The sequence below is a fragment of the Hipposideros armiger genome, unplaced genomic scaffold, assembly GCF_001890085.2.
Source record: "Hipposideros armiger isolate ML-2016 unplaced genomic scaffold, ASM189008v1 scaffold_116, whole genome shotgun sequence".
Classification (NCBI taxonomy): domain Eukaryota; kingdom Metazoa; phylum Chordata; class Mammalia; order Chiroptera; family Hipposideridae; genus Hipposideros; species Hipposideros armiger.
This window is the reverse complement of record NW_017731466.1, coordinates 2,108,421-2,123,045: the sequence shown is the minus strand read 5'-3', so window position 1 is coordinate 2,123,045 and position 14,625 is coordinate 2,108,421. Positions and strand designations below refer to the sequence as shown.

At 37.0% G+C, this 14,625-nt stretch overlaps 1 protein-coding gene across 1 annotated transcript in view; it reads right to left on the bottom strand.

Annotated features, from left to right (window-relative positions):
- RMDN2 (regulator of microtubule dynamics 2) overlaps window positions 1–14,625 on the bottom strand; it is a 63,075-nt gene that overhangs the window by 3,979 nt on the left and 44,471 nt on the right. Inside the window, 3 exon segments of the mRNA XM_019647777.1 lie at window positions 789–887; window positions 9,893–9,970; window positions 10,852–10,927. Of these exon segments, the coding sequence (XP_019503322.1) occupies window positions 789–887; window positions 9,893–9,970; window positions 10,852–10,927 (253 nt within the window).

The following is a 14,625-nucleotide window of genomic DNA, read 5'->3' as shown; positions in this document are numbered from 1 at the left end:
TGTTCAGAGATGGAAAGTGCGATGAAAATGTTTGCCATCCTAGACTATATGATCTCTGAATTCCCTCTCAGTTCTACAAAATGGATCCATAAAATACAACAAAAAAAAATCAGCTTGGACAATATGCTGGACGATACAGTTCAGAGCCTGATTTTATCTGTATTGTTACAAATCTGAAATTGTAGATGGGGAAAAAATATGTTAGTATCTATAAGATTCTATCATTGGTTCCAGAGAAAAGTGAAGGAATTAGCCCAAAAGGAAGTTGGTTATATGGAGGGGAATATTACACATTTACATGTGTACACACACAATATTACTGTTTGGAGTTTTATTAGCATAGCAGTTATACATTTTAAGACATGAATGAAAATAGTGGTTTGGTGTGATGCCCCAAGAATGCTTCATAGAACTGTCTGCAACTGATGGAATGGCTTTTAAAATAACTCTTCCTTTTGGCATCTTTTAGTTCTTTAAGGTTAAACTGTTTCTATATTACGCTAATCAGGTGTATTTGGGATCAAGTATAACAATCAGGGCACGACTTGGAGAGTTGTTCTTCGACTTGGTAGTAAGGGCTGCTGTCCCTGGTAGGGCATAACTCACTGCCCTAAGAAGTCGTTTGAATTTAAAACATGACAGGCTTAAAACTGAACGTGCCAAAACTGGAATTCAAACTTTTAGAGATCTATACATGGAGACGAGAAAGATTTCCTTGACAAGGGCAGGAAGGGCGGGTGCAGATAGTAGCCAGTGTGACATTAAAGTAATGGACAAACAAAGTATACCTTAAGGAAATTCTGCAAAGCTTCTTGTACCGTTGAAGATGGTATTTTTCTAAACAGAGTAGCAGCCATTTTTTTCTCAATCCAGCTCAGTTTCGAGACCTGCAAACATAGAGCACTATCACTCTTAGAAAGTTGTTCACCTTTTGAATGAATAATCTCTCCCCAATTAGATGTGTGTGTACATATATGTGTGTATACATATAATATATAAAAATATAAATACATACCCATTACTAATATATGAGAGATATCTCCTTTATGGTATTAATATTTTACTTCCCTTTTCCATAATTCTAACAAGCTATGATCTCTGAAAGCACTGGTTACAAAACCAATTTGAAATAGTCATAAGATTTGTGTTCAATCAGCAAAAAAGAGGTGGGGGTGAGAAATAATGCTGATATTCCTTGTTCATCAGATTCATGATTCTGAGATGACTGAAAATATTTCTTTGCACCAGAGTGTAGTAGCTATAAGATCCTGCCTTTGCTCTCTTCCTGCCTACTCCATGCTGCCAAGCAGACCCAGAGACCAGCATCTCATAAATGTAAATAGAACGAGTATCCTCAACTCAGAGGGAGTATCGAGTGAGGGCCCAATATACATATTTACAATCCAGGAGAAATTTTTTTAAACCAATAACCACCAAAATTAAATTTCACATTATCATTTTTTTTTTTTTAGAAAAGGGACAATTTTTTTTTTTTTTNTTGTTCAATTGTAAGTTCTTCTATGTCCAGTAGTTTCTGCAAGTTCTGTCCAAATTCTATTTGGATAACTTGCTCCAAAATATGTAAATAAGCAGTTTCTTATTTCTTTAATGTTGGCATTTTAAATCTGTATATATACCTTAACACTATGTTTAATTACCTAGAAGGATTATAAATCAGAACATCTCTTTTTTCTCTTACAGTTAAAAAAAGAAAGAGAAGCCCAAAGGAACACAGGACTTAGCTGAATAACAAAGAAGGTAGTGTTACTCAGAATGTTCTAATTAAGGGGCAGTTTCTACCTAGGCTCTAAGAACACTCTTTATCATAACACCTGGCAAAAAAAAATAGTGTACTTGTTTACTTGGTCTTGGCTGTATGAGTTTCCTGGGAGTAGGGCCTGTGTTGGTCATTTCCATGTTTCCTACATTTGAGACTGTTTGATACTAGGTATGTGCTTAGCAAACATTGCTGAATAAATCAGCTTTGTTTTAAAACATCTCATAACCTCAAGCAGCAGCCCTCCATCATATCTGGGAGATCCAGGGATCACATGATGTCAAACAGTGGGTGAGATCAGATGAGTCTGGCCCCCACCCAGCACTGCCATGCCTGTCATCTACTACACAGGCCTATCCACGAAGCTTTATTCCCAATAGCCCCACACTGGAAATGACTTAAACATCCAGCAATAGGTAAATGTAGAAGAAAATGGTGGCATGTCTATATAATGGAATATTATCCAGCAACAGAAAGAAACTACTGATACACTCAATAAAATGCATGAATCTCAAAACATTATGCTGAGCAAAAGAAGCCAGAAACACACAAGAGTACAAGAATTATGATTCCATCTATATAAATTTTAGAATAAGCAAAACTAATCTACCGTGGTAGAAAGCAGGTCAGTGGATGCTGTCAAAGGTCCCTTTGGCAGCCAGTGGGCAAAGATAACTCGCCATGTGATGGAAATGTCTATATTTTGAAATGGTGGTGGCTCCCTGAGTATGTAAGATTTGCAAATTTCACTGAACTGCACACTGAAAATGGGTGCATTTTATTGTATGTAAACTATACATTAATATATTCAGAGATTCTGAAACAATTAGTCTGAGTGGTAGCCTGGGCTGGCATTTTTTAAAGCTCTCCAGATGATTCTAACATATAACCAAGATCGAGAACCACTTCCTGAGGGAATTGTGCCAGGATTTTGGACGAGGTGGGAGGCATTCTATAGTTAGAAATAAACAACAGGCATCTAAAACCACCTCCCTAGATGTTCTGAGTTGTGGAGGACAAGATTTCTCTTGTTATAAGAGCAAAATAATGGCAACTAACATTTATTTTTAGTTAGGACACTTAATGTGCTAGACCTTGGGCCAAGAAAATAACATGTCTTATTTTATGCAATCTTCACAAAACCCATATAAAGTATGTATTTTTATTCCTACTTTATAGAGGAAGAATTTAAGATGAAGAGAAATAAAGAAACATGCCCAGGTCAGACAGACAGGAAAAGGCTCAAGTCTCAAACTGTCTGATTATAAAGCCAGTGCTCTTGATCTCTACAGGACCGAACTTAAAGGCTCTGGGGATACATTCCTGGGCCCTGTGAATGCTCTTTGAAGGGATGAAGTGTGTGTGGTGTGTGTGTGTGTGTGGGGGGGGTTGGGGGAGGAGTCCTATATCTCGGTTTCAACAACATGACCTCCTGGCAGGGCCAGGGGGTGCAGACTCTCCTAGGGCGTGGGATCCAACGTCTGTGCTGTTTCCTTTCCCTCCCCTCCACCTCCCAGAGTCCTTAGTTCCCCCACAGCCTTAGGCCTCAGCACGCTAGGCTCCTCAGTACCCTAAGCTGTTAGAGTAGATATGGGGAGAAGCATCCCTGATGACTTCTCTCTTGACAAACATCATGGAAAGTATTTTCAGTAAGAATCTAAGTCATGACTGAATGGTGAGGTCCCCAAGATAGTTTGCCAAGGAGTGTACATTTTAATGGAGTTGAAATTCTGTGAGCTTTTATTAGCACTTACTAGGCACTCTCTAAGCAATTCAGTTGTATTAACTTATGTAATCTTCACAACAACACTACGAGGCGGGTACTATTATCTCCAAGTTATTGATTAAATTGAGAGAGAGGGGTTAAGTAATTTGCCTGGTGTTAACCAGCTGGTAAGTGATAGAACCAGGATTTAACCAGGTGGTCTGGTTAAAGAGTTTGCAATCTTTACCTCTGCATTATTGTGCCTCTTACCACTTTTGATTTTATCTGTGAAATATTTCATGTACATGAGTACCTTAAGAACTTTTGTGCAGTGTCCTGAACCTGGCCACACACCCCCAGTTATAACTTTAATACTATGAAGAAATGAGTTTCAAGTTCAAATGACATTTTTGCTAACTCACTCAGCGCGTTTTATAAATCATTTACCTTAAATATGCCATGATCTACATTCTTACAAAATTTAAAATAGGGGAACTAATTCTCAGTGGTAGAAAAAAGATGAACAAATAGCAACGATGCAGCCTTAGACCTCACTCATGTCTTTGATTAGCCATTGTGTGATACTGGAAAAACTTAAGTTCCTGAGGTCTTAATTTCCTCTTTATAAAACAAAAAAGATCACAGTAGATAAAAAATAAAAAACATATGGCCCTTGTACATTTTTTTTTTTTTTTAGCTGAGCCGTCCTGCCACCTTTTTGGCAGCTCAGCGGCAGCTCAGCTCGGGCCGGGAATTGAACCGCTGTTGCTCAGAGCTCAAACTCTTGAGTGAGCTCTTAACCAACTGAGCCACTCNTTAGTGGACCACATCTGATTTGTTGAAGTTCTTTTATTTACGTCTTCAAGAAAGTGCTTATTTTTTTCACCTCTTTCTGTGCATCTTTATCCTGTAAAGAAAACACAAATATACAGTGAAAATTCACACATTCATCCTGATACTCGAGGTATTTTGAAATAGACTTTTGTTGAGTGAGGAGATACTTTTTGAAAGATGATTACAAAGAAACTGTGGGTTTCTTGGGAGCAAGCATCTTAGATCTAAGGGACTTAGATCTCTGAGAATGTGAGTTAATGGAAAGCTATTTCCAGGCTTTTCCTCCACCAGGTCTGGAGTTAGTAGAATACTGGAAGGGCAGTGCCTTCCATGTAAGCAGACACATTGGACCCGACCAGTGTGTTAATAACACTGTTTTCTTCTTTAACTATAAGATGTGGAAGAAATCCTGGCCCTAGCAGAAGGATTGGAGAAATCTCAGACTCTACTGTAAGATGTAAAGAGGCAAATATGTTTCATTATTGACTTTTTCAGGGAGTTCATAGTTAAGATGAAAAATCACGTAATGTGTTTTATAGGACTTTGCATATATTGTTATTTCTTTAAAACAGGTGTGGATGTTAGAAACAGTGGCAATAAATTCAGATGGTTAGGTTCTCCTATGCATTTCTGCATTTAACAAACTTCTACCTATCAGACAGAATTTAAGTAATGTAACAAATTTAAACAGATGAGGAAAAGTGGACAAAGCAGATATTTAGAAGCAGCTGCTTGCTGGATTTTATTAAAAAAAACCTGGAAGTTCTTCATAAACATTAATACACTAATTCAAAAGTAGTATCTGGTCAAGTAGTAGTCTAACTTCCATCAAATCAGTATTTTTTTGAAGGTTGTGTGAGAAAATACGATGAATGAATCTAGACTATTAATGTATTAAAAAAAACTTATAAAAAAGCCATAATTCATGTTTATCTTTGTAACCCTAAGGCTAGCTCAGTGCCTAGCACCTAGAAGCCCTAAAGAAAGGCCTGCTAAATTAGCGGTTAGATGCTGGAACACTAGAAAACAAACAAAGGCTATCCCTTCCCCAACCCCACATCACCATCACCTGGTATATTTGAATAAAAAAGTATGTCTCATTTGTCTATGTTTTCATTCACCCTTGCCATGCAGAAACATATTTCAAAACAAATATAATAATTAGAACACATTATTTGTGTTCTACATTTTTTCAGTTACATTAAATGTTGTTTTCTGATTGAACAAAGTTGTAAATGGTTAGAGTGGCATGAAAAATAGAAACTAATCAACTGATCAATAGTGATGTAATAAAGGAAAAATGCCCCAATTACTCAGCATAACATTTCATGATTTTTTCATGGTATTAAAGACAGATACCCATGTATTAGATTTTTAATCAACTTTTATTAATGTACTGAAGAGAGGTTATCTCATTGCTTATTACTTCTTACCAAATTCTGCATTCAACATTTCCCAGGGTGCATCACAGTTCTACGTATTTACACTACACTATTTACAGTAATATGTCATTTGGCAAAAGTCTAAACTATATGTTGAATTGTGTACTGAAGGGTTCTTGATAGTGCTTTTTTCAGTCTGAGGTGTCTCATATAAACTCATGATGAAGGGATTTCTACATTTGATTTGAGGACTGAGGAACTTCCAACTGTGAGAGTTTTAAGGCTCACTAAAGTATGTGTGACCATTGAAGACTTTCCTTCATTCATGACTCTGAGAGTATTTTATATGGTGAAAATCCTTGCATGTCCTGGAATGTTGCTCCATGAGTAAAAAGATTCTCANTTTTTAAAATTTCTATTGGGGAATTGGAACAGCGTTGGGGAATTGGGGGAAGGGGAACAGACAAGTTGCTGTCATTTTGTTCTTCAGTCTAGTTGTGAAGGATGTTGCTTCACTGGCCCAAGTTGGCACCATCATTGCACTCTTCCCGGGCGAGGCAGATTAGTTGCCGGCTTCTGGATGGCCACTCACTGTGGCTGCTGACCACTCACGCTGGCTGCTGGCTACACACGGTAGCCCATGGCAACCCACTGCCACAGGGGCTGCAGCCTAGGCTGTCGCCAGCGACTCACGGCAGCCTAACTCCAGGTTGAGCTGTTGTTCAGCATCTTAGCTGTGGAGGGCAGTGTCACTGGCCCTCATATGTGGGATCCGAACCGGGGCTTTCTGGCGTCCCAAGCCAGCTCTTAACCAACGCGCCACTCGGCCAGCCCAGAGCTCAAACTCTTGAGCGAGCTCTTAACCAACTGAGCCACTCAGCTGGCCCTATTTTTTGCTTTTTAAAAATTTTTCATTTTCCCCAAATATGAATATTACAGTTATCATAAAAGATTAAAAGAATTCAGAAATGAATACTTAAAAGGGTGTTGATGCTGTCCCTAACCCCAAGTGCCTTCCTTCCTCATCCTATCTTCTAGGTTTCTAGGAAGCTTATTAGAAAAACGTTAACATGTTATTTATTACTTCTATGACTTATTTTTTTCACTTAACATTACAGTTTTAAGGTTTCATCCAGGTTGATGAGTGTAACTTAAGTTCAGTCATTTAAATAACTATGAAATATTGCATCATTTAAATACACATCAATGATTTTTCATCCACTCTTTCGTCAATGGACGTTTGGGTCTTTTCCATTTGTTGGCTCTTAGGAACAAGGCTTTCTTGTACATGCCCTCTAGAGCACATCTGCAAGAGTGTCTCTAGGGTAGGCACCAGTGCGGGTTACATGGTAGGCAAGTAATCAAATTTAAAATACCCAATTGTTTCTAAAGTGGTTGTGCCGATTTATGTTCCCACAACAATGTAAGAATTCCCGTCGCTCCATATTCTTGCAACATCTTAATATTGGTGTTTTTAAATTTTATCAAATGAGCAGGAATAAAAGGGCATCTTCTTAGGGTTTAATTATCACTTCATGTTATTTCTAACTTTAATACTTATGTTTTAAAAGTTGTTTTGTTTTTCAAGCGCTAATTTAATTGCATTATGATCAGAAAACCTGTATGATACCAATTCTTTGAAATTTATTAAGACCTCATACAGGGTCAATTTTGTAAACATTCTATATAGGCTTGAAAAACATGTGTCTTCTGATGGTTAGGTATGTATTTTCATATATATCTATTAGACCAAATTTATTAAATGTGGGGCTCCAATGTTTACAAAAGTAGTGATACTTTTTTTTGCTTTCTTATTCTATTAATTACTAAAAGAAGTGGGTGAAAATTTATCACCATTTGATGTCCTTAACTTACCATCCATGTGTTTTTATCTCTCTTTCATATTTTCTATTCTTTGTTCTCTGCTGCATTCCAGGTAACTTTTCCATATTTATCTTAAAATTTCACTGATTTTCTCTTTAGTGGTGCCTATCTACTGCTAAATCTCATCATTGAGTTTTCTTTTAATGTCAAATAATGTATCTTTTATATCAAAATTGTTTCATCTTTTCCAAATCTACTTGCTCATTTTTGTAGTTCTATGTTCCTCAACCATTTTTTCCTTAATTCTTTTTATTTTTAAAAAACACATTATAGGACCAGCTGAGTGGCTTGTTGATTAAGAGTTAGCTTGGGAGTGTGAGCTCTGAGCAGCAGGGCCGCCAGTTCGGATCCCATATGGGCCAGTGATGCTGTTCCCTCTACAGCTAAGATGGTGAACAACAGCTCGACCTGGAGCTGGGCTGCCATGAGTTGCCGGTGACAGCATAGGCTGCAGCCCCTGCTGCAGTGGGCTGCCGTAAGTTACCGTGAGTGGCCGGCAGCCAGCGTGAGCAGCTGGCAGCTGGCATGAGCTGCCATGAGCCACTGTGAGCAGCCATTCAATGGCTGGTGACTGATCTGCCTCAGCCGGGAAGAGCGCAATGATCAACATGAGCCAGTGAAGCAACATCCTCCACAACTAGATTGAAGAACAAAAGGACAGCAACTCGTCTGTTCCCATTCCCCGATTCCCCAATGCTGTTCCCTTCCCCAATTCCCCAATAAAACATCTTAAAAAAACACAAAAACACATTATATAGACAGCTGTTTAATATTCTGTATTCCATGTTTGCAAACTCTGAAGTCCTTTTAGATGTATTTCTGTTCTTTTTTTCCCCTCTATTAATTGTCATTCTGGATGGCTTATTTTTTGTATATTCCATTATTTTTTTTTATTTTTTTTTAGCTGAGCCATCCTGCCACCTGTTGGCAGTTCAGCAGCAGCTCAGCTCAGGCCGGGAATCGAACTGGCGACCCTGTTGCTCAGAGCTCGCACTCTTGAGCAAGCTCTTAACCAACTGAGCCACTTGGCTGGCCCTATTCTATTATTTTTGATACTCATCATTGTTGGGCCACTCTGCAAGAGTTTTATACAGCCTGTGTGAAGACATATTTCTCTAGGGAGTATTAGCATTAACCTCTGCCATTTTTCTATGCATAAAGATCAGGTTCTATTTTGAACTAAAATTTCCTTCTTGGGTTTTTGAAGCCTAAGAAAATAATGTCCATTCAAGTTCCAGACTCATGTGAGGTTGGGTCAATGGTTTTTAGGTGAGTCTCCTATCTTTAAGAAGACTCAGATTCTTAATTCTTTTTTTTTTTACTTATTTCATTTTTATTGATGAAAGTATTTTAAAATCAGATTCTTAATATTTAAAACTGGCATAATGAAAACTGTTTATAGAGCCGTTATAAGTATTAAATGAGATAAAGAAAGATAAAGCATAAAATGCACATCTGATATATAACAGGTATTCAGTAAAAGCAAGCTTCCCTCTTCCTCCCTAGTCCTCTTCAAGCATCAATTAAAAAGCTTCCTCTTTTGCTTACCCTAATTTTCTCATTCAGAAATATCATTTCTCTTCATGGTAACTTTTCATGTATCTCTTAAGACATATTTTTACATTCTGTTAATTCTCTGTAAACTAATGTCATGTAAGACACTTGGTCTTAGACTTAAGAGCTGCCTTTATTTATTATTGACCCTGAGGGGTTATTTATTGAGCTATTATAACTACAGGCACATTATAAATGATATGTATTTGCATTATTTTATTCATCTAGCATGGTAAATTTAAGACCTAGATTGGATTCTACTCCTCCCACCAAATCAACATGCAGAAAATGTTAACTAATTAGTCCCAGTCAGAAAATGTTGGTGAGCCCATGTCCCTATTCTAAGTTAAGTTTCTTGAAGACAAGGACAGTGTTTTAGCTATCTTCTGGCTAATGAGCATATAATTTATTCTTAATAAACTCTGATGAATGAATAATAGTCCTCCCACAAAACAGGGAGTAGTGTATCAAATATAGGGTGCATATGTGTAGGTGGCTGATGATCCCCTGAAACAGTGTGACTGCTTCAAGGGAAAATGGAAAGGTAGTAAAGAAAAAAATTACACATACATATATAAAATAATATCCTATATATAACATATAGAAATTATAAACTCATAAAATATATATTGATTTTATCATTTTCTCTACAGGAGACATTAGGTAAAACAATAAAAGAATGACTAAGTCACTCAATATATATCACACAATCATAGTGTATTAAATAAGATTTATAGATAAAAGCATTCAACTTACAGTATAACAGTATCTTCCTTTGAGGTAATACAAAAAGGGTTCTTCAGGTAAAAATTGGATTGCTTTATCTAGATGTTCCTGAAAGAAAATCCAAAGAAATATCATCTCCCAAGGTTTCAGGTAGTGTTGAATGGAACTGTGCCTAGTAAATTCAAAGAAACTTTACAATGTGGTTTCATCCACCTCCTCAATCTCTATCATTAAAACAATTAAGTTTTATCAATGATTCTATGATCAAAAATGATTGCTCAGAACTAGAAGCAGAACTGTGACTATGATTTAATAAGGCTACAGATAATTTAAAACCAAAATTCCACTATAAAAATAGAAAACACCCAGTCACATTATTGGTTGCCCATGATGTGCCCAGCTAATACTTGATTCAGAGGCAAGCTTACAAATATCAAATGATCAGGGTAAAATGGAGGAAATTGTAGCACTAGGTGATAGAGAACTCTACGCCAGACATTGTCAAATGGTTATAGGGAGCTGGGAAACAAAGAAATCTTTGCCCATCCCTATAATTATTGACCCTGAAGGGTTACTTATCGAGCTTTTATGACTAGAGGTACATTATAAATGATATGTATTTGCATTACTTATTTTATTCATCTATCGTGTAAATTTAAGACCTAGATTGGATTCTACCAAATCAATATGCAGAAAATATTAACTGATTAGTCCCAGCCATGAAAATGTTGGCAAGCTCATGACAGAGGCTAATCCTCTACATTTCACAAAGTAACACTCATCTATGTGACTTCTTTCAGAATCTAGAATAATAATAATCTTTAATCACCCAAATAGTTTGATTCCTTTGGGCATAGTATTCTTTAAAGACTGTCATTTCATTTAAATGAAAAGACAAATTCCTAGAAACTAATTTGTTGAATAATTTGATATGTACCTATTAATAGAACATATAGCTACATTAAAACATTTTTAATATCAAGAAATACCTTGAAGCGATAGCCATAGTTAATTTTGTTTTGCAAGCCCTCAAACTCAGATACACAGCCACACAAAACTGCATACCTGCAAAGGATAAAAAACAGAGGATATCATGGGAACTTTTAATCAAAAATCATCAAATATAATATTTAAAAAATATCTGAAGCATTCATTATTATTTGACAAAAGTTCGTTAAATGCAAGGGCTCTAAAAATACTAAATACTTGACATTGATGTGAGGCCAGTTTCCTCATCTATAACTGGGGATACTAATGCCATCTGTCTCATATGTATGCTGTGAGGTCAAATATCTGAAACGTGTAGTTGCCTAGAATAGTGTCTGGCATATATTGGGTTGTCAGAAAAGTCATGACGTATTCTCTAAGTTTTTTGTTGCAAAAATGCGTCATGACTTTTCTGACAACCCAATAGTTACTTTCAAGAAACGCCGCTGCTGTCATCACCATCATCAACATCAAAATCACAAAGAGGCTCTCAGAAAAAGTAGAATCACATAAGTATTAAATTGAAAATGATATCAACAAATCCCTGTTCCTCCTTAATAAAAATAAAAATGTCATGGCCTTCTTTAATGTCACTTGAAAATAAAAATAAATATCATGACTAAACCCGAATAAAGTCCAAGGTAATGTTAGAATACACTTTTTCAAAAAAATTCCACCCCCAAAAAAATTCCCCATGTCCCTCAATCCTTCCTTAGAAACACTGAATTACTAGACTAGAGTACCCCATGGGTTATTTACTTTTTTCCATTGGGAATGCAAAACTTACATAAATAGTCATTTGATTATAAATTGGTACAATATTTGTTCAGCAATTGTCCTTTAAAATTTGGGGAAATATTACTTTTCACAATCAGTTTCTGTCTGTATAAAAGTCTTTAAAATATTTCAGAGTATTTCTATCCCATACAAAATATTCATTTCCCTAAGTATTTCAAGAGTAGATGTTAAGTTTTACTTGCATCATCATAACTGAAATGAAAATTGTAATTTTGGGTGCTAAATTGATTGTTTCTGTGGATAAGCATAACTTTCAAATACAAATATGAAGTGGACAATTTTCTTAATTTGGAACAGTAAGACTATTCCTGAACACAAAAGGTCACATAATTCACACAGCTTATGCACAACCAATAAAATGGCCACTTTTCCATTATGATTTTTTTGATCTCTTAAATTTTCAGTTTCTACATAATCAATAGAGTGTACAAGCAAGAGAGATGACTGAATCAACCTACTAAAAGTGATCTGAGAATTTAACTAGATGAGGAGGTACCACTACTCACAAATTGTAAAATCAGGCTGCATTTCAGATACATCTCTGCACCCACCAGAGAATTTAAGATTACTGGAAAAAAACTCTTGAGTTTCCTTGTGAAAACTGCTTTCGTTGCCTCCAGCCTCACCATGTTCTTTTGAAATGCTCTCTGTCACTCTGTTCTAACATTCCTCCCAAAGAGTTCCAGATTGTGGAGCAAAATCCTGCACAACCACATATCCAAACTCCCCATTTTTGTTATGGGCATTATAACTTATTCAGACTTAAAACCTTAGGCCACTTTTTTTTAAAAACTAAATTTTTATCTTAAAATAGCTTGAGATTTACAGGAAAGTTGCCAAGATAGTACAGAGTTCCCATATACCCATATCCAGTTTATTGTTCACATCTTACATTACTATAGTACATTTATCATAACTGTACCAATATTGACATATAATATTGATACATAATTTTCACAATGAATCAATATTAATACATTATTATTAACCAAACTCCACACTTTATTCAAATTTCCATTGTTTTTCCCCAATGTCTTAAATTTTGACACTTTCTCTCCATCTCGCCTTCATATTTATCCCTATTAATTCACACCTTGTTCGGTATCTCTTTTCAACATGTGAAAGTTTTTTTGTTTTGTTTTTTTTGACAGATCCTGCCTCAGGTTTATTTGCACAAATAGCACAGGAGGACCCCAGCCCCATGCAGACAGCAGCCCAGGGGTCACATCAGTCCCTCCGCCCTCACAACGGCTGACAGAGGCCTGTACTCTGGAACCTTTGTGGGGGCCTGGGCACCTTTGGGAGCCGGAGCCTGGGCTGGAGGCAGGGCTGCCCCTGTAGCCACGGCCAGGGCTGGGCCTTGGTTTGAGCCTTGGCCTTGGCCTTCTGCTAGCAGAGCCTGAGACCCTTGGCAATGCGGGCTCGGGCATGTTTCCCAAACTTGGGGTGGGCGATGTAGGCAAGTTGACTGAGCTTGCGGCTGCCGCCCTTGGGGATCTTGGGCTTGACCTCCTTAGGTTTTCCGGGGGCCTTGATGGCCTCAGCCCGTGCACTCGTGGCCTAGGCATTGTTGGCTTGCATCTTCCTTAGGCCCTTCTAGTTGTGCTTCTTGGCAAAACGCATGTTCCAAAGGAATCTGGGGTCCACCCCCTTAAGAAATTTGTTTCTTTGTGATCCGGGTTTCTTGATGCCATTTGTGTGCCATTTTCGGGACTGGTTGTGCATGGTATGGTTCCTGGGCTTGGCCAGGTCAGCACCGAAGCCGCAGCTCCGGGTGAAAATCCTTTGAATTACTATTGTCACCCGTCATACACCCTGTTCCTCCTAATTTTGTGTTATTTGTAATTTTTATAAGTATACCTTCTATATCTTCACCCACTGACAAAATTTCTGAACATGGTAGTATCTAAGATACAGACCAGGAACTCTAGAATCATGTCTAGATTGACAATGATATTGCCAATAGTTACTCTGTTAAGTAACTGAGGCGCAAACCTTTCTGTCAGCATGGGAGCCCAGTAGCTTGTGCACGTTTCTACACCTTGTCCACAGAGTAGTGAACTTGCCTTAAGGCCTTACTTAAATCAGATATACTAGCTCAATTTCCCTACTCTATCTACTAGCAAATAAATAAAATAATAAAAAACCCAAAAACAGTTCATGTAATATTTTTAGAAAAATTTATGTTGGGTCTACTTGAATTTCCTTATCCAGAGATTCACAGAACAAACCCAATTATCAGTGCTGAAATTAATCTCCTATTTTCTGAAAATCAGTACTACTTATGCATATCTTTAGGCTTTTATTGTGCTCTCAGCACATTCTCTCCAAGTTACTCTGAGTAAAGAAAAAAAAATGTATGAATACCATTATATAAAGTATGTACAATTTCCTTTCCAAATAATCTGTCTCTAGTCTTATGTTTCTCATAATCTTTTTTGAAACCTTCTTCTTTAAAGTCTAAAATATTATTTATCTTCCTAAGTCATAAATATCATAAATTCAAAGTTCACCTGGCTACTTTGTTCCAAAGGATCACCACTTCTTTTCTGGCAATCAAGTCCATCTCTCTCTCTCTCTCTCTCTCTCTCTCTCTCTCTCTCTCTCTCTCTTTCTGTTGTTGTTTTTTATATTGTTCATCTTTAAAAATGTAATTCAAAATTGTATTTCCTAAACTCTCTGGTTAACAGGGACTCTGAGCAAAGTTAATTCACAATGTGATCTATTACCTCCACCTACAGGTCATTCTAACTATACAGGCTTTGACACAAGTTCTGTATTTTCTTTGCATTGATATTGAATGTATCTTGAATAACTGACAAACATTCCTGTTTCAACACCTCCATTAGTTTCCCTGCAGCACTTCTGATTCAGCGTGAATGCTATTTACACTGTGAGAAAGCGGAGGAAGACTAATGTGATAGAACACTGAGGATATAAGAATATAAGATCTGCTTTTATTTTCCCACTTACTGTGT